Source organism: Diadema antillarum, unplaced genomic scaffold, assembly GCF_040938485.1.
Source record: "Diadema antillarum isolate AM-2024a unplaced genomic scaffold, OU_Dant_1.0 scf00000015, whole genome shotgun sequence".
In the NCBI taxonomy this organism is placed as follows: Eukaryota; Metazoa; Echinodermata; class Echinoidea; order Diadematoida; family Diadematidae; genus Diadema; species Diadema antillarum.
In genome coordinates, this window is record NW_027270904.1 from 2,409,267 (window position 1) to 2,429,994 (window position 20,728).

Sequence of the window (20,728 nt, forward strand, 5' to 3'; positions counted from 1 at the left end):
AGATCTGTAGGTTTGCGAAACTGCAAACTCGATTTACTGGAAATGATGTTGGATGTAGATACATTGTTTTGCCATCTCAAGGCCGGCCTGTAGAGTGACGCCAGACATAGAATGTCGCCAGTGGAGTAAAGATGTTGTACATTTTAAGCCAGTCTGGAGTTACATTCTGCTCATGAGCAGATTTAGAAAAGCAACATAATGAGACACAAAGTTGTAATAGTGCCTGAACGGTTTCTTTACGTTGCAGTGAAAGAAAATTTCTAAATGTTTAAGGTAACTTCTTAACAAACGAAAGTCAGATTACACAAGTGGGTGATATCTAGATTTACAACCGTTTTGTTTCGATAGTTTGAAATTTAGGGTCATTTTGAACCATCGCTAACTGCTTGTGAACTCCACAGATGTTATGTGTAATCTAGAATTCGGGGGTACTAGTAGTGTAATACTTGGGTGGTGCATATTGCATAAAAAAAATTTCTTTTTGAACACTTCTTTCAAAGACTTGCCAAAATATTGGCAGTGAAACCATGTAACTTGTTCAAGTACATTGGTCATTGCTAGGTAGACTCTTAAATGTAGTCGCACATTAACCTTCCTAAGTTCCTTTCAACATGTTTTCTTGTCAAAATGTATTCTATCCCTATCTTTGATGTTTTTGTCTTGAAAGTTTGATGTTTTTGTCTTGAAAGTTTGATGGCTTTTTTTTAAAACCAATATTTCCACATTTTAGGATCCAATGTGGAAACTGAAGTGCTAGATTGTCTTAACAGTCAGGTCGAGGATTTGATGCAGGACCTGCTCGGCATTGCAATCATGAGATACAACAAGGTGGGTATTGGAAACTGAGAGAGACGTACAGGTTTAACACAGATTGTAAAGTAATGAAAAATTGTGGAAATAGCTGGATAGTTGTTGTTGTTGTTTTTTCCATAAGCAAACACAAGAAATGGAAATACTATTTTGTTTTTGTTTTTTTCGTCTGAGAATGGAATATAGATTCCAGTCCTACTAGTGACTGTTAATGAGACTGATCTCAATCTGGGAAGTATGACTTTTGTCTGGTTACTACATAAATAGAAAATGTGCATGCATTTTAAAGCTAGAAATATATCAATATTCCATTATTGATAATCTGTGTCTGTCACTCTATTTCTCCATGCAGACGCACACAGACGCATATAAAAGTATGTTTTGATATACACTTATGTACTTACATAATGTGTGTACTCGACTGTATTCTTATACGTATATGCCACACATTCATAGCTTTATTTTTGTAAATTTCATGAGTCACCTGATAGTTGTGAAATGAGCAACATGCCAACATATAGCCTCTTACAACACAAGTGCATTTTACATTTTCTCCAAGGTGGTAGCTTAATAACTTCAGATTCTTGAATAGTAACAGTGTTTATTTTTCACTGCATGGGTGTGTTTCTTGGCAGCATTAGATTAGTAATTTAGATAATTTAGCACTTGTACACTACAAGTAAGTCTGGACTTGCAAAATATATGCCATACTGTATGAGCTGTTATTTTTGCATACAGATTTTTCGCAAATGAGGAGGTCACACATATTTTTTGCGAGATGTTGTTTTCGCAAATTGACACCGATGCTAAAGTATAAATGCACGATTACCCTCGCTCATGGTGACATTTACACGTGTTGTTAAATTCGTGGTCCAGCAGTGATTTGCAAAATTTGCAATAGTCAATCCCTTGCGAAAATAACAGCTTATACAGTGCGCAATGAAGTAGTTTCTGTCCACTTAATTCATTCATCTTTCTTTTTCATATGCTTAATTATACTTCTCTGTCTCTATATTTCCCTCTTCACGCAGCTGAGTATGAGTGAGATCCACCAGGCAGGTTTCTTCCCCTGTGCCTGTGTACAGGAACTCTGGCTCCTTCTTCTCCATCTCCTGGACTACAGGCAGATGGAGCTCTCAGGCCTGGTATGTTTGTTTGTTTGTTTGTTTGTTTTTCTGTCCCAAGGTCTTCATGTTATTCACACAGGGGGACGAAATACATTATCAAAAGTGTGATCAGTTTATGCAATTTTTTGCTGCCCAGATGCCAAATGAGACGTGATGGAATTATGTAATCACCTGTCAGTTCTCTTTACATTTGCATGGCATCGTTCTTTAATACACTTATATGACAATTGCAAGACAAAAACAATTCCTGCAAGTGCCATGACAACAGAGGCATAACAGCCAGTCAGATCTGCAAGGATTTTAATTGTTGCTATGGAAGATGCAAGTATTGTAACATGACCTGTAAGTCTTGGTACTAGAAGAGGTCCTTAAATAGACCAATTTAGAATTGACAATTTTTTGAGTTTTTGTGATGAAATAGCTCTGCAAACTCTAAACTACAAGTAAGACAAGGAGAGAAGTAATAACTGTTAGTATTTTGATAGCAAATCATTTGCTTCCATGAGTTCAAGATGTTTTCTGTAACATAATTATTTAACAAGTCATACAAAACTTCACTGGAGATGAACAAATAATATTTGTTCACTTACAGGGATTGTTTGGCTTTATATTTTATAGTAGCAGGGAATACTTGGCTTTACTTTTATTGCACAAAGCAAAAAAGATTAATACGTTGGTGTGCTTTCTCCTTTTCCAGTCATTTTGGGGAACTCTTCATCAGCTTCTCTACCCTGTACTCGAGACACAAAGGGAGAGTGACAGAGGAACAGGTAAAGTTCTAATGCCGCGAACATCACATTTTTGTAACCTTTTTATGCCTCCGCTACGAAGTGGTGCCGGAGGCATTATTTTCATGCTTAACTTGCTTCTGAATTATGTGGTCCATTGTATGGATAATAAAGCATCTACTGCTCGGATGCACATACAGTAGGTATAGACAAGCGATACTGTCATGCCTGCATGGCATGACGGTGACAACTGGATGCATGCAGGGACCAACAAAATATCGCTAAGCATTACATTGATAGCAATAAGCAATGTATTGTGACAGAGCATCAACCCAGCATTGCAAAGATGTTGTCCTTTTGTGGAGTCAGTAGGAATTTTTGAGAGGAATAGAGTTGTGGTGTTTATGAATATTTTATCCATCATATAGCAACTGTCTGTGCCTGGAGGTACCTATTAAGCCCTGTAACATGCATTGTGACCATGATGTGAAATCACATGACGAAGAATTTATTGACGAACTTGTGACACACTACGTTAACACCATAGGAAATGACATAAAAGCAATATAGCCAAGGCAGCTTTCAAAAAAAAAAATATATATATCAATGTGTGATTGTCAGTCCAAATAGGCAGTGTTCCTGAAGCTGAGGATCCTGTTGGATTCTGCTTGTGGCTCCTCCAGGGCGTGTCCCCGCTCTACCAGTACGACAGGGTGGGGCAGAAAACATCTGAGGTATGATGTACATTGTCACATTCAAGAATCAACAATTTCCTCCAGTAGCTACAATTGTACATGTAGCAACCTCTCACGTTTGCCTTCCTTTTAGCCACAATCTTTGGAGGCCAAGTAGAATTTACCCCAAATACATGTCTTCCTCCAGTGAGTGCAGATATTTTAGAAGAGCACATCAGCGAAGTTTGAGGAAAATCAGACATTCCAGTCAAAAGTTATTGATTTTAAAAGCTTTAGTTCATAATACAGGAGATGGCTGATTGCATGCCTTTCTTGTTATACGTCCCTGACTGTTAATGTATCCTGTGTTTAATAGATGAACCAATTCATTATAGCTGACAAGGAATTATGTTTCTTCATGTACTACAAACATTGACTCTTTTGGATTTGATTCATATATTTGTGTTCATTCTTTTTCTTCGGAAATGTAACTTTTTCCTTCAAATGTTCTGGCTTATTGTGCATTTACTCGTACATGAATTTACTCATGTTGTGTATATTTATGTGCATGTGTGTTTCAGCCAATCATCAAGAGTCACTGGTTTCTGGTAGAAGATCTCATGAAGAAAGTTCTGTCAAAGGTGAGATGTCAAAGGTTGTTGACCTCTGGATGAAATTAAATTATGAATTTAATGTAATCTTTTAAGAAGCAAATATGTCATTCTGTTATTGGAAAAGGATTTTGTGGAAATGGAAGAACCCTTGCAAAAGAAAATTCAGCTGATGAATATATCAGTGTCCCGTGCTAGTCAAAGTTTGAAAAGATAATGTGGTGCATATGTCCATTTAAAAACAACAGCAACGACAACAAGAAAAAAAAACCACAAGGACAAACTTCAAATGATTTAGTAGGTATCTGTTTAAAAAACGGCTCAACTGGAAGGTTGTTACTGCTTTTTAGTGAACAGAAATTCAGTCTTAGATATTATTACGACTGTGAAGACTTCAATGAAAGTGCAGTGTTATTTAACACTGCGTAGGTTTGATGAACCTGCAATAATGGTTTAAAAAAAAAAATGAAAACTTGTCAGCAACTCCAAACCTCATTTTACTAAAAGCTTCTTTACTTGAAATTATGTAGTCTGGCATTTTGGAAAAATCATTGTACTGAGTGACATTGTATCCTTTTTGAAGAAAACTTATTCACATCACAATTTCAGCTTTTGTTTAAAAAAAAAAGGATAGTTGTGGGACACATTTCTTGTATGTGCTCTATCAGCCTGATTTCTTGTCAGATTTTATTCAAACTTGCTATGGAGGTTTATGGGGGTTATTCTAGGTAACAAAAGTTTTCATTGACTAAGTGTTGCTTTGTTTTGTATGTAGAATGATTGCAAAATTCTGCACTGATATTTGATTGTGAGGAAGATTTTTTCCCCCCTCAATCATACCTTAGTTTTAGAATGGAATAAATGCTAGAATGTAGATATCTGATTTGTTGCCATAACATAATACTCATCCTTGGATCCAGGACCAGGAGACCAGCGAGGCCAAGGTCCAGTCCTACTTGCACCATCTCCTGGGGCTGTGTGATCTGTGGGAGCCACACCCAAAACTTCTGGCTAGTCTCTGGGATTACTGCTACAGAAAGCTGGTGAGTGACCAAGACTATTATGTAATCACTGCTATACATGCAGGAGCTATTAGAAACATACCGGTACATATACACTGGGTGATCATATTTTTGGGAACCATTTGTTGTTGTTGTTGTTGTTGTTGTTGTTGTTGTTGTTGTTGTTTTTTGCCTGTACTGCAATGTACAGTAGTAGTCAGGTTTCCAAATTAAACTGTATTTCAGTACCTTGTAGATTTAATTGGCCAGAAGGCAATACACATTGCAGTTATTTGCTAAGACTGTGACATTAAGTAACATTAATCATACAGACTTATTCTTGAAGCTAGCTGGATAATATCTTATACAGTCTTCGCTTCCAAAATTGCAAATTATATGCAGTCTCCCCAGTTCAAAAACTTAAGATAGTATTTTGTTTTTGTACGTATGTCTTGCCTTACTACCTCTACTCTTTACTTTTTAAGGATTTAGGTAATCACCAGTTTAATGTACAAGGTTAACAATGCAAAGTTTGACCAGGTGTTTCTTCCAGAACACCTGATTTAAAATGAACAAGAAGATATGTCTAAACAATATGGCTTCGCTAAATATAGATCATGTCCAAAGGTACCATCACCTGTTTAATGTTAATTTCAGATTCCAAGACCATAGAGTAACAGAGTGTGATGCTATGACCATTAATCACCATGGAAACTTGTTGTAAACAACCTTGCCCTTATTGTTGCTAACCACGCTTGCACCTGGTTCCAACCCAAGCTGTAACAAAAGACTGTGACATCATCACTCTGACACTCTATTGTCTTGAAATCTAAAATGAACGCTTCTTTTGTAAACAAGTAGGAATGTCCCAAACCTTTGCCTAAAAATAGATATGTTTACCTGATTATGTTATCATTGATGATAGACAAATTAGAAAGATAAAAATAGTGGCCTCATAGACAGGTGGCTGCTATAGACAGGTTTTTTACCATTTTTATGTGCATTACCTACATGTCCAAGTTTGTACATATATTGTATACATCTGTAAAATGTACTGACATGTTCATGCATGTGTATACGTATGTGCACGTTTGTTTTCATGCATTCAACGATGCCGATAATAGGAGTTGTTGCACGGCAGTATGCATGCTGCGTAGTGTTAACCATGAATGAGTGGCACGGCTGCAAAGCAGAAAACGTGCTGAATTATCAGCTCATCTATGGCTCTGTATGGGTCTGTTGCCCGCTATAGATGGGTTGAAATTTACTGGGGAAGATAAAATTAGGTGGTTGCTGGCCGCGTTGGACAGGTGGCTGCTATACACAGGGTCTTCAACATGGCTTTTCTCTAAGGGGAGATTTTTCAGTGGCCGCATATGGCAGGTGGGCGCTCTAGACAGGTGACGGCTAACGGTGCTTGCCATTGATGATAGGACTCATATTTAGCTAACAATGAGCTACACTAGCTCCATTATTAATCCGGATGTGCAGTGTGCAGCATACATTGCTATCAATGGCCACCATCTCTTGCATACTGAGCGTTTGTGTGAATGTGTTCATTTACTCGTAGTAATGCAGCACTTGGAGCAAATGTATGTAACCATTGTAACCAAATGTATTTAATGAAGATATGCATCACAAGATAATTTCTTTGGCAGATTTCTGTATTATTATTCTCTCTGTTTCGACTATTTCATCTTGATTTTCTTACGCTCTACGTATAGGCCTACCAGGAGAATGCAAATAAAGTCTTGAAACATGCTATTTTGTTGGTAGAATTATCTAATTTATAAGGGATTTGGTGCTTTGTGTTCATTTTCAGAATCAACGACTGAATGTTCCTTCTCAAGGTATCCAGGGATTAGCTAGCATTAGGTAAGTTTGTGTATAGTAACATTTAGGCAGACATATTCACTGTGTCAAACTACAGGGAAACATGTTATAAATAAAGATTTTGCTGGAACTGCCAATTTTACCTTGTTACACAACCAGTATCTTGTTGTCAACATACTAGAAACGAGACCAGCTAAATACAGCAATTGAAAATCAGGACTGCCAAATTCACCTTATTAAAAATGGTACACTGTACCTCGATCATAGCCAATAGCAAGCTTATTATAACAAGGTTTCCCTGCAGTAATGAAGGTGTACTACCTGTGAATTTTTGTTGTGTATATTGCTGCAGTGAAGTTACTAATGCTATCTTCTTATTGCTATAACATATCAACTCAATGTGAACAGATAAATAATAAAATCGAAACTGTTTACTTAACTTTGGACTTCTATTTCAGTACAGTTCATAGATCAACGTGAATCACATGACTGAGAAAAGAAACAAAATGCACAAGGAATGACACAGGGATGAGATTATATGTATCAGTTACTGCATTGAAGTTTTCCAGCTGTCCTTCAGTGTTATGTACTGCTTGTGAAATTTGGAATGCTTTACAAATGGTCATAGAAGTAGAGCAAGAATATCATGGGAATTCCCCTGAGTTTGGCTTCAAGCATCAGTCCAACTTCCAGAGAGGTGCTCAGCTGGTGTTTATGATTGTGATATGTTTCTTCCACGTGCAGCAAATCAGCTCTCAGCTGGTTCCAGGCGTGTAAGAGCCGCTGTGATGGCCAACCACCAAGGTAATTCTGGCTTTTGATATTCAAATCTTCGTTATCACCAATGTCTGGTGCTGAAATCTGAAGCAGTATGCAGTATGATGTGTGCAGTTTGTATATCATCTGTCTGTGCATGTGTGCATGTGTGTGCGCGTGACATGCAGTATCAGTGTCTCATCAACTTGCCAGAAACATAGAGTGTCTTTCGGTTGTGATATGCTGGCCAAAAGCAAAATATCCAAAGTAGTCAGATGTTTATAGTGATAGTTGCCATGTCGTCAAATGTTAGTTCTTTATTGAGGAAAATAAAAGCTACATGTATACCAATTGGGTGTCATATTTTTTTGATATATTGCATATATCAAATCTGTCAAGGTATTTTGTTAGTATACAATGCATGAGTATGCTGAATGTGGCATTAGTGACATGATGCGCATTCTTATTTGCCTACCCAATTATCAAGGTTTTCAAAATATCTATGTCAAAAAATCTGTATACACTGTATATTTTGTAGTCGATAACCAAATCAATGGAGTGAGAAACAAAAGTGATAGCGCTTTACCACCTTGGGGCCGGGCAATATACCTTAAATTTGCATTAAGAGGGGGCAATATTTTGATGGGTTGTTGATTTCACAAATATCAGTCCATCCAGGAAATTCTGGAGAATCATACCATTGCAAAACATGGTATGATTATGCAGTACGTTGCAATTTCTCTGCATGCTTTATTACTTTGCTATGTTTTGTTTTCACGCAAAGTAATATTGTGACTACTGAAGGGCAATCTGTCTTTATCAAAATTTGATTTGACATGCTTGATATGATACAATTTTCCTATCTCAAAATCCAAATTTGTATGGCTTTCTTTTTTCCTTTTAACCATACTATGGAGGAAAAAATGTGCATTAGTATTTTTTCCTTCTTCTTTGATCTGTGGAGGTTGGCAACCCTGAAATAAGAATGGGATGTTGATAGTCTGGTAGATTTTGATAATGAGTTCAGTTATGTGCAAGTTACTGTATTTTATGAATACTTTGACATTTCATGAATACTTTGCACATATTTAGGGGCCAGGACACAAGTTTTCATTTGTTCCTGAGAATCCTGGCCACAAAGATGACCAAATGGAATTCAGCGGGGAATGGTCAGCCATGGAAACAGCTGCAGGGCAGGTAGGAGAAAATGCACATACCCACAACTCATTTCATGTTCGTTTGTCCATGAAAATATGATGTGGTCTAATAGGAAAGTCACAAATGCAGTAACAGACATTATCAATCGTCTGCAGAGATCTATGTCCTCATAAGCAAGGCTTGCAGATGAGTGCTTCTGCCATTAAAGCTTGAACATGCACTTAAAACTTAGGCCAAAACTCCATAAGCCTGCAATACACAGACCAACTACCCGGTAAATAAAAAAAAAAGAAAAAAAGTGAAGATCATATAGATTCATATAAAGAACAGAATTTACAAAGGTATTCTAAATCAAAGCGATGGTTTAAACTTTGTCCATGGATTAAAACAAGTGCTAGATAGGCTTACCTATGACATGGGTGTGCCGTTGTGCATTTCTTATAGGATGTCTGTTGGCGTTTGTGATATGCAGTGTGCATTTCCACAGTCAATATTTGCGTAATTCCTGGACTAGATTTAAACTATGGGTACCTTGGTGAATTCAGACCAAAGACTTCAGAAATGAATGAAGACATGATATTCTGTCATTATTATCTGTTTTAGTTGCCATGGTTACATTCACAGTGAGGTGAAAAGCTTAGAGGATAGGACAAAACCTCTTTGCATTCCTTGTTGATTTATATGATAAGTTTGTTGTATTACTGTCTTGATTTGTGATTGTTGCATAGGCTGTACTCCAAGTTTCACAGCCGCACCATGCAGGAACTCGGTGAGATTGGTCTGCAGCGTTTCTTTGACCTCTTTTTGACCCTTGGGTTCCTGGTGGACCTTTCACCTCTGGTAAGATCTTCGAAGTCTGAAGGCTGCTTTTATATGAATAATCATGGTAATTGATGCCCTATTGTTTATTTTTGTAACATATATGCGATCATTTCAATTAAAACAGCTGCTTTCTTCTTCATTCTTTTTTTTTTGTTGATGTTATAACCTGTCAAACTTTTTTAATTTGTCATTCTTTGTGGACAAAAGTTATTTTATCTTGAATTCATTAAGTGTGCATTGAGAGTGTATGGGGTCAATGCGTGCTCGATTGATATCGCAGGGAAAGAAAGTTTCTCCTTTTATGCCAGAATCATAGTAGAGTAAAACCAGAAATGTTCGCGTACATTTTAATTTCTCTAACTTTGGGAGAGCAAAGATTCACAAAATTAAAATTGTATGTGAAAGTTCTTGTCTACACTATATACATTGAATCCCAGTTGCAATTCACAAAAATTCAAGACCACAGAAATATCTTGCTTTGGTTACAGTATTAGCTCTCTGTCTATATGACATCTATTTATATTAAATGGGTTAGTCAAATACCGGTTTAATAGTGATTGGCTAAACACAGCCACGTGATGGAGGCACATTCACTATGTTCGCCCACGGGCGAACATTCTTTGTAATGTTCTCCCATGGGAAAACATTTTCACGTAACAAATGACAGAAGGCCTAGGACCGCGCGCACAGTGAATTTGGCTCTGCGCGAGCGAGCGATCGAGTGCGTTGTGCTGGTGGGTGGTTACGTTGACGTTGACGTGTTAGACTAACCCATATAATATAACAGATGATGACTTTTGTTGTCGGGAACATGTACCAAACGTTCCACCCTCAAGGTTTGAAATGCTATTTCGGGAGGCTATTAGTCCCTCGACTTCGTCTCGGCACTTATAACCTCCCTCAATAGCATTTCAAACCCTTCGGGTGGAACATTCGGTATGTTCCCTCCCCCGCCAGTCATCATATTTATATTGTGTTCATGCCATGATGTCTTCTCAATGCCTGCTTCTCCACAGACAAGTCGAGTGCTAGACTTCTTGGACCTGATGCCCACCCAGAATCTGAATGTCAAGAGACGGCTGCTGATATGGAGAGGTAATTCCCAGACCGCCCGACTCCTGCGAACTGTTCCTATCTGATGGGAACAGTCCCATTTTTCAGTCAAGGAAAGGCTTTTTTTCTACATTGTGTTTTTATTTTTATAAACATATGTTAAAAATCAACTCCTCTTTGAATCACTTTCTCAAAACCCATAGCTGCAGCACATTGATATTTATTGGTATTCCTACCTCTGGCTATAATTACTTTTGAGCATTTTTGTTTCTGGTTCATTAACCCCAAAATTTTATAGCAGTATGATTGATAAAGAAGTCTGCTGCTAGTGTGTAGCAAATGTTCTCATTTTGAGGTCATGTTGCATCATCTGTTGCCATGTCAACAGGTCTGTTTGCTCTGTGTCTGGTCCATGAGGAAAAGCAGTGTGATCTGGAGACGGTTGCCGAGAGACTGGCCGCATCATTCAACACAGTGTGTCGGTGGGTCAAATCTTCGCTTCTTGCAGCATGATTCCTAGCACTCTGGTACTAGCAAGATAGACTCAGATATTCTCTGTGATACCTGTCCCTGTCAGAATGATAATTGAACGGATGGTGGTGATGAATATCGTCCTGCCGATGAAAATGATTAGAGTAGTAGTAATGATGATTATGATGCAAAGTCTTTCTGATTCTGCAGAAAACTCCATGAGAATCATATAATTTCTTTTCCTGTTGCTGTGCATGTAATACACTAACATTTCTGTGATTTTTCTTTAGAATCTCCCTGATTTTGACATGTTATTGTTGGCTGGTGCCCTGGATAATGATGATTGTTGTAACATAACTAATAATGACAATGATCCTGATCATGATAATGATAATATTGATGATAATAATAACAAAAGCTGAGAATTAGGATGGTAACCACAGAAGTGATATTCAAATTAAATGATAGTAGTAAGCGAAAGTGGTGATAATGAAAAAAAAAGAAGAAGAAATAATGATAACGGTATCGGGGGTGTAGTGATTATGAAGATAATGACAAGAACAAAAATGATTAGGATCCTCAGATCGTAAACTCAGATCATCTATATTCCGCAGTGCTAATTGGTTTTTGTTTCCAATCTGATCCTGTGCTACCCAGGTCCTATGTCCAGCTGAAGTCTGACCCCCTGAAGCGGTCAGATTACTGGTCACTCATCGCCTGCTATGTGGAGGGAGCCCAGGAGGTCCTGGACTCTAGTAATTTGCTCAGCCTCTCCGAGGACAAGCTCATTGGTGGGTCTAATGGGTCAAAGGTCATGGAGCATCTTAAAATTACCTCCCTCTGTCTGTCTCTCTCTCTCTTATTATTCATGTTTATTTTCCAGTGTATTCACCACACTTTATGCAGACAGAAATTTCCCAATTTCCAACATGGGATGAGGTAAACACATGATGACGGCAAAATTTTTGCACAGAAAAACAGCTGGTCTTTTCAGAATATCATCCTAATAGTCTGTTTTGGTAGCAGAAGTATTGTAGGTAATTATCTGGAGCATGTTAGGTGGTACATCAAAGTAATAAATTGTGTTAATTTGAGAGTGATGGATCTGCACAGCTACCAACATGCTTTCTTTTATATGTTTCAGGTACCAATGAATTAGCCGGAACTTGAGGTGTGGTTAATACTAGGTTGCACTTCATACACAGGTTGAAACAGTAGTTGATTTATTGTCTCCCCAATTTGGAAGGGATATCACTTTTTTTCTGTGCTTTGACTGCTCTTTCAAATGCTGAAAATAATTGTTGAATATGATCATGATTGATTAAAGATGATTGTAGTTTCCATGTCAGTGAACAGCATTGGTATTAATTCAATTTCATATGAATGCCTGGTGTCTAAATCCTTTTAAATAGCTCCAGGACTCGGCGAGTTGTTGTCATCAGCTGGGGACCAGGAAATGAGAACAGTCCTGATGTTTGTGCAGACGAGCATGGCGGGGCACAGGTATGGCAGAGTTGGCTAGTCTCCCAGATTCTACAGAGAGCCCCCTTTAAAGAATTTGTTATTATTTCAACTTCAGATAAGAGAATATAAAAGCCTCCCTTATTTGCTATTTTTAGTCTCCTTTTGAAATGCACAAATCATACAAGTATCTCTCTGATTAGTGAGTGGCCTTTGTTTTATTTTGGATTTTATTTCTTGATTTACATATCTTTTTCGTTTTGACATGTTGCCTTCAATTATTATTTTGTAGTCTTGTGCAATACTATCATTTGCTTTGCAATTTTTGAATATGTTCAAAAGATCTGTTTTGTGATCATTCATATTCAGTTAAAATCACACCTTCTAATGATGACAGATTTTTTTTTTTTCTTCCATTATATTCATTATCACAGAATATGAAGGAGTAAAATTATGTTGTTTTGTTATAGTACATTATTATGGCTATTAGTAACTTAATTTGCATGGAGTGTACACAGGAAATGCCTTCCCTATCTTATGATTTAATTGGGGATATTTTCTGATGGTTTCTAGGAGTCTCTACAAGCGGGTGTCCAACCAGTCAGCTGCTGTGAATGACAGGACCTCCAGTCTGCTCATCACAAAGTACAAAGGTATGATATAACGCAACCTCATTACAAAGAGGTCAGAAATAGCAAAACCCTTCTTATATAACAATATGATTTTACAGGTCCCATCTCTTTATATTGCTTTGTGTTTATACCTTCATATAATGAGAAACCTGGTACAGCAAGGTAACTGTCGTAGTTTTTACGTAGGTCTGCGTTACTGTAAACATGATATTTTCGCGTTATTAATTTTTTGCGCTGAGCGGCTCAAAAAAGTATTTGCAGGTTCTTGAATTCGTGCCGTGCAATTGTCAACCCATTCAAAATGTGTAGAGAAAATTGTGAAATTACTTTTGCGGGTTTTAGAATTCGTGCTAGCTGGAAGAGCGTGAAATACGGGAAAATTAATGTACCATGAACATTTCTGTGTTTACAGTATTACAAGGTTTCCCTGTATTATTGCCTTCCTGTCATCAACCAGTTCTCATATACCAGTACTCCATGGTGTGCCTGGTTGATTGGAGTGAGTCTCAACCACAATGTTTCAATGCAACACATTTGTATTCTGGGCCCTGTTGCATTAAAATATGCAATCAAAGATAGTCAGATAATCACACATAAGTCAAATATTGGCCAATCAGAATTGAGTATTCAAAAACTTACGTTTGATTTTCTAACTTGAATGTTTGATCTCAATATTTATGCAACATGGCCCTGTTACTGCCTTGTGAGATTTTTACTTTTTAGCTTTTTTTGCTTTTTTTTTTCTTATTTTGTGACACATGAAATGCGAATGCTGAATCTTACCTCAATAAACACCTACCCGGTACTGTTGATGTCAAATGAATGAAAATGCACAGATCACTCAAATATTATGTGAAAGAGTACAAGAAACAAAACAAAGGTGTATTATGCTTAACAGAAAATGCCCTGTGATACAATTTAACTATGTACTTGATGCTGGCTTTTTATTGTTCATTTTCATGCACCAAAATGGACATCACACAGAACTGTAAAGAAATGAACAAATTGATATGCATGCAGTACTGTAAGTAAATTGACAAGTGTGCCTTCATAGAAAAGACATATTTTGGAAGAGAAATCAATATCCATTGGTCCCATTTAGTACATGATTTGCAGTGGCTGAGTGCAAATTAATGTATGCTACATTGCTGTACATCTCTGTAGGGACTACCAACAAAATACATAAGGCAGAGTACTGCAGAATCAATTTTTGTGTTTTTATTGTTTGATTGCATAAATCCAAGAATATCTCTCAAATGACCCAAGGTCACATATATACTGGTCTCTTTGCAATGAATTTGAGCCCCTATGAGAGATGGCACAGCTCTTTTTCATCCTCCAGCCTTCGCTCATTGCCTGTGGACCCATGTGTATCCCTTCATCAAGCAACATGCCACGACCCAGACCCCACCCCCACAGCTGGCTGATGTGGCTGCAAGCTTCACGCTCCTTGCCGCTGACCTGTGAGTGGACGGCAGTGAGAAATGCAATGAAAATGATAATCATTTTGATGATGTGGATGATGATGATAATGATGATGATGATGTTGATGCTCCATCTGCTGCTCCTGCTGATGGCAGTGATGATGGTAATAATAATGGCGATGGTGATGATGGTGGTGATGATGAGGATGATGATAACGGTGGTGGTGGTTATGGTGATGACGGGGTAATGATGAGAATGATAATGGTGATGCGTGATGATGATGGCGGTGATGGTGATGACGGAAGCGATGATGATGACGGAAGCGATGATGGTGGTGGTGATAGTGGTGGTGGTGGTGGTGGTGATTGTAATGGTGATGATGACAATGATGATGATGATAATGATGGTGATAGTAATGAGGATTATGGTGATGATGGTGTTGATGGTGATGATAGCTTTACATGGCAACATTATCCAGGAATGGCACAAATGATAAATGAAACTGGACGAGAATAGACTAGAGTTTTACACTCTATGACATATATGTGACCCTGCACCTCAAAACAAACAAAAAGTCGCCAGACATGAATTTCTACTTAAGACCATATTCTGAAAGAGCAGACTTTAAGCTTTAAAATGATGTATAACTCAAATCAAATGGACTCTCTTAACCTATCTAAATATTGGAAAGAAAGTACAAACTCAGGAAAAGTGCGAACTGAGAAAAGAGGCTCTGAAGTACAGTGTCTATTCAAGCGCTTAATCTTTACCAAACCGTGCTGGCTGTGTGATGAATGGGACAAAAAACAGGAAGTAAACCACCAGAATAACAATAATGAAGGGATTATCAGATTAAACTGAAATTAAGCATGCCTCATTAACACATTCTGTCCATAATTAATGCCAACTTTCAGAGAAGTAGCACTATCCTTTCAAAAGTTATTAGAGTTGAAAGTGAAGAGTGTGGACAAGGCTTTTCAGAAATGAAAAAGGGATTCTAAAGACACACCTAATCACACTATTCTACCAAAAATGTTCGAGATAACCTGCTAAAAAAACACACTTTCCTGCCCGTTTTATGATACAAAATTTTAGCATAATATAAAAGAAAACCTGCTCTTTCAGAAAATATGAAAAAGTCAAGTTCGGCTAGGTTGACCCATTCCACTTATTTTCAGTCCTCACGCAAAATCAGTGTGTGCGACTTTATGTTCGTTTGAGGTGCACAGTCACATATGTGTTTATTGGTTACTTATATGTGTCTGTTGTGTTTTTCTGTCATTCATGATCACATCTTCTTTGAATCCATCTTCGTATTTTCTCAGCCCAAACAGCTCTGATGTTGAGGTTCCTGCTGTGGACCTATTCCGGTTCTTTGGTCTACAAAGTGGCAAGGTCAATCCAAGGTCAGTATATATCAACCAATCTACTCATCCACAATGAGGATGCAGGAAAAAAAGAGAGAGAAAGAGTATGAGAGAGAGATAGGTAGATAGATAGATAGAGATGGATGGGAAAATTAGATAGAAAATAGTTGAGATTTATGCATTTGTTGTAGAACACATTAATAATGCACACACTCACAAAATTCACATAACATAAACAGAAACTCACATACTTCTGCAAATACGCACATGCATACAAGACCCTGAGTGCACATGAAAACAGACAGACAGACAGACAAATAAAACCAGGCAGATAGACAAGCAGACCAGGAGATAATAAAAGTCTTATATACCAGCCATTCTCTTCGTAGTTGATGAATTTCAATCTTATTCTCCTGGTTCCAGTGTGACGGCCCGCTACCTCTGCCACCTGCTCCCCAACCAAGCCTTCCTGGAGAGCCTCCAGCCCCAGGTGGGTGGGGGAGGAGGGGGTGGAGGGGGGTCCCTGGAGTGCACACTGGTCCGGGCGTGGCTCCACACCACCCTGCAGACCCCCCGCTCCTCTGAACAGGTGCAAGAACTGGGGCGCCTCATCCTTAAGCTGCCCCAGGTCGTTGCCATGGTGCAGGATGTGGTATGTGTCTTAACTTCTTGGTCATTCTTTCTGATGTTTGTTGCTACATTAGCTCAGTCTTGATTCTTGTTTAAGTCTTTGCATGTTATTATCCTTCCTTACATTCTAACCAAATATTAATCCGTTGAGGGTAATTCCTGAGTGTACTCGGGCAAGTGTCAATGGGAAATGCGTGTTGTAGCAAAATCAGCCCATCCTAAATGGGTTAACACCATATTTTTTCATTTCATGTGGCTGTGAGCTGAATGAATTTCCTAAAACATAAAATCTGTGTTGACATACATGAACATTGTGGGTCCCCGCACTTATACTACTGCAGTTTGATAGCCATTTTCAACAAAATGCCCTTTAGATTGCTAATAGGAATCAAACATTTACAGTCCATACCAAGTGGCTTTTAGCAAAGAAAATGAGAAAAAAGTATGAAATGAAAATGGCTAGGTTGATAAAAAGTAAAATCTTAAATGTCCATTTTCAGTGGCTTTCAGGAGTGAAATAAAGTAAGAATATAACCTAAAAAGGACTGTGTTGGTATTCAGTTGAGGAAAGTTAATTCTAAACCATGTTCATGTGATTAAGCCTGTGAGTGTGTCAATATTGGAAAACCTATTTTATTTCTTGTGTATGGTATATTTGAAGAGCACTGACTAAATGTTGCACTGGCCCGACGGTGCTAAAACTGCCATGTGGATCACATTGACAAAGATGTTTATAATCTCACCTGCTGCTTTCTGTCTAATTCCCAATAGGATGTCCATTTTGACCTCTCCGATACCAGCCGACCTCTTGTCTTCAAATTTCTGCGCATTCTTGGCACTTATTTCGCTTCGGCACAGGTGGGTCATACATTCCATAACACTCACCTTTGAAACTAATAATTGTGACCCACTTTTGAAACTGATAATGATGATATATTTTTAAACTGCACAGACACAAGTATGGTGCCATGCAAATATTGGGTATTCACACTAGACTTTGTGCGACCATATAAGGACATTGAGTCACTTGATTAGTTGCAGTACTGTGAACCTCATTTGGATAGTTCAAGAACTTTATCTTCATTCTTACATTTGTTTTATTTAGATGATTAGCATTCTTGCTTACCATAAATTTCTCAGCGTGTGCAGTTGCAGCAGTTGAAAGAAATTATGAAAATATCACATGCTGAGTGTGCAAGTTGTAGAGCTTGTCATGGCAATGTTTTAGTTGAATATCATTCATCTGGTCAAATACCTTTGTATACAGAATAGAATCACTCTGTGTAGACAACCAGTACATAAGTAACAAACAATGAGTGTCCTTCTTGTTTTGCGGTTATTGTATTGTACCTTGTGAAACTAGTACAAAGTGTAGCACACATTCACATTTTCTCATATTGTTGAGAAAAAATTGCTCTGATACATAACTTTTCAGACATTTAAATCAATTATTTACAGACGTATCAGGATAAGCTTGAGCGGAGGAGCAAGACGCTGCTCTATCTGGGTGACCTTGTGACCCTGGTCCGAACCCTGGTCAGAGGTCAGAGGTCACTGGAAGAAATGACCTGGATGTATCATGTGATTGGCCACGCAGTGAAATTCTGCAGCGGTGTCCTTTATTCACAGGTGTGGTAATGGCAGACTAGTAGGTTTGTCAGACATAGAACATCATGTACTATTAAGTATACTGTAGTTTATTACATTCCATTTAACCAGTTTTCTTATTACTCTATACTCTTATGTTTCTTGTCGTTCTCTTTCTTTATCTTCTTTATGTTATGATCATTGCTATGATTGTCTTTATTATCACCATTTTATTGCAATTATTATAAAAGAAGAAATAGCAATAGTGCCCAGTGGTAGTAATAGTAGTAGTATTAGGAGTGGCAGCAGCAGTGGCAGCAGCAATAGCAGTAGTAACTGCGACAGCCGCCGCACGAAGTGTGGCGGCTGTGCCGTTGTCGCATTAAAATCTTGAAGTTGTACAAAACGGGTGCCGTTGCAGCGCTATATTTCCTTAATTTTTCAACAAAAACTACTAGGAATACTTACATGGGTCGATTAAACCTAAATGATTCCAATCGCTGACTGTTTGATGCATTTCATTGCTTGTGATGCAGAAAATGTTGTCTTATAAAGCAAATATCTTCAGCTCACCGATGCTCACTAAAACTCACAATCACTTGCACATGCTCGCAGCATGCATTCAGTGCAGTCCATTGACAGCTGTATTGCTCGCTACATGATGCATATTCATTTCACCTTACATTGTATACACGTATGCACTGTGTGATGATGCATTATTCATATCCTTGAGCATCCGTAACGTTGACGTTATTGTTCACGCATGCGTAGATGCGTACTAATGGATATACACATTCAAAATGGCAGCAAGACTCTTCACTAGGGCAGGCCGCTTACTCAAAAAAAATGTGGAAAATTTTGCAGTTTTCAGATAACTTGGTGAGAAGAACCAAGTCGATTGGGTAATATATATTTCATTTTTTATTGTCACTGGGTTTATGATAGAAATTTAGCCATGCTTTATTTGTGAAGTCGCCGCATGTGGCAATAGGGATTTATTCATGGTTTTTACTTCCGCTCAGATGCGGGGTAGCCGCCAGGACCGCTCCTTGCGGCGCGGTCTCCGGGGCTATAGCAGTAGTAGTAGTAGCACTTTTGATACTTTGGGGGCAGTTTTTGGTATGATTCCTGTCTTCTAAACTCACCTGTCAGGATAAATCTCACTGTTTGATTTGATATTCAAAGTAGCCATGTTTTTACCAATTTGTCATGTCATATGTCACCTTTAAAATGTTTATATCCTCTCAGAATGATAGTAATTTTATGATTATTATGGGGGATATCTGAGATATGACGAACCCTTGCTGTCTCATTTATGTGTTTATGATGGTAACTTTCTGAACAATACAGGGTTCCTCACAGTCACAGCTTCCAGGTCTCTTGACAGAGCTGATCCTCTTCCCTGGGGCGTACAATGCCAAGAAACCACTCCCTCCCAACCAGCAGAGTGCCATCAGAGATACCCTGCATCTGGTAGGTGTGGTTTCCATAGCAACAGTTGATGGAAATGCCAATGATGACATCCATCATTCATGATGGTGATGTCACAGATGATGATGATAGTGATGATGATGATGGTGATGGTAATGGTGATGGTGATGATGATGAAGATGATAATGATGATGATGATGGGGATGATGATGTTAATTGTAGAAGATTCAAGAATTCTGATGGTAATGATGATAGACAGTAGTATATGGTGATTATTAATGATCATGGTGAAGGTCATGTTGAGGATGATAAAGAAGAAAGCAGTCACGGATACATGTAATGATGATGATAATGGTAGTGGTTGTGAAAAGTGACTGGGTGGTGGTAATGATGGTAGAGCTTCTAAAGTCCTCTTGATTTCGTACAAGGCTCTCTACTGGTAATATGTATCACTTGTACTTCAGACTTTTTGATTGCATCTATCTCAAAATAGACTAATGTAATGAACTTTGTTCAAAATTAGGGAATTGTGCTGGTCCTACTCTAAATTGTTCTTGGTATTATATAATTTTCATCTGGCATGGTATCCCCTTTGGGTACAATGAGTTAGTGTAAGTAGGATTGAGTGTGTGATGTGGGCTTTGCATTGATAACTCCTTTTCTCTCCCGACACAGTTTGTGGAGGGATTGTCGCAGCATGATATATCAAGAGATTCCTACATCCAGAGGAAGCTGAAGGAAATCACCAGTCACTACTTCCTGAGGTACAAAGTGGTGAGTTTGTCCCCTAGTCCCATTACATCAGTTGACAGTTCTTTCATTCTTTCTCTCTCCCAGTTTGGTTTCCTTCCATTTTACTATCTTCGTCCCTCTCTATTTCTCTCCTATCTCTCTTTGTTTTGTCTTTTTTTTCCCTTAAATGTCATAAATTTCTAGTTCTTATTCTTTCACTTAAACATGGATTTATTTGTATCTTTAATCATTTGTAATTGTATTTAGCAATGTTCAGCCTTTTCATTTTAGAAGTATCTATATCATGCACTTCGAGCATCATGAGGTGGTTGAAAAGTGATCTGTAAATCAAAGCCAAAAGAACCTTTGTTTGAAATCTTTTAGATATTTTTGATTGTGATAATTGTGGTCTCAGCTCC

The 20,728-nt window shown here is 38.1% G+C and overlaps 1 protein-coding gene across 1 annotated transcript in view; it reads left to right on the forward strand.

Annotated features, from left to right (window-relative positions):
- Nucleotides 1-20,728, forward strand: part of LOC139724458 (protein MMS22-like) — a 34,967-nt gene that overhangs the window by 6,359 nt on the left and 7,880 nt on the right. The window contains exons 8-29 of the mRNA XM_071635600.1: nt 731-828; nt 1,842-1,955; nt 2,635-2,692; nt 3,287-3,399; nt 3,921-3,980; nt 4,871-4,993; nt 6,774-6,826; nt 7,529-7,588; nt 8,633-8,737; nt 9,427-9,538; nt 10,537-10,615; nt 10,962-11,055; nt 11,702-11,835; nt 12,457-12,547; nt 13,079-13,158; nt 14,480-14,600; nt 15,888-15,968; nt 16,353-16,581; nt 17,331-17,417; nt 18,018-18,188; nt 19,497-19,619; nt 20,253-20,351. Of these exons, the coding sequence (XP_071491701.1) occupies nt 731-828; nt 1,842-1,955; nt 2,635-2,692; nt 3,287-3,399; nt 3,921-3,980; nt 4,871-4,993; nt 6,774-6,826; nt 7,529-7,588; nt 8,633-8,737; nt 9,427-9,538; nt 10,537-10,615; nt 10,962-11,055; nt 11,702-11,835; nt 12,457-12,547; nt 13,079-13,158; nt 14,480-14,600; nt 15,888-15,968; nt 16,353-16,581; nt 17,331-17,417; nt 18,018-18,188; nt 19,497-19,619; nt 20,253-20,351 (2,285 nt within the window). The remainder of the gene's footprint in view (nt 1-730; nt 829-1,841; nt 1,956-2,634; nt 2,693-3,286; nt 3,400-3,920; nt 3,981-4,870; nt 4,994-6,773; nt 6,827-7,528; nt 7,589-8,632; nt 8,738-9,426; nt 9,539-10,536; nt 10,616-10,961; nt 11,056-11,701; nt 11,836-12,456; nt 12,548-13,078; nt 13,159-14,479; nt 14,601-15,887; nt 15,969-16,352; nt 16,582-17,330; nt 17,418-18,017; nt 18,189-19,496; nt 19,620-20,252; nt 20,352-20,728) is intronic.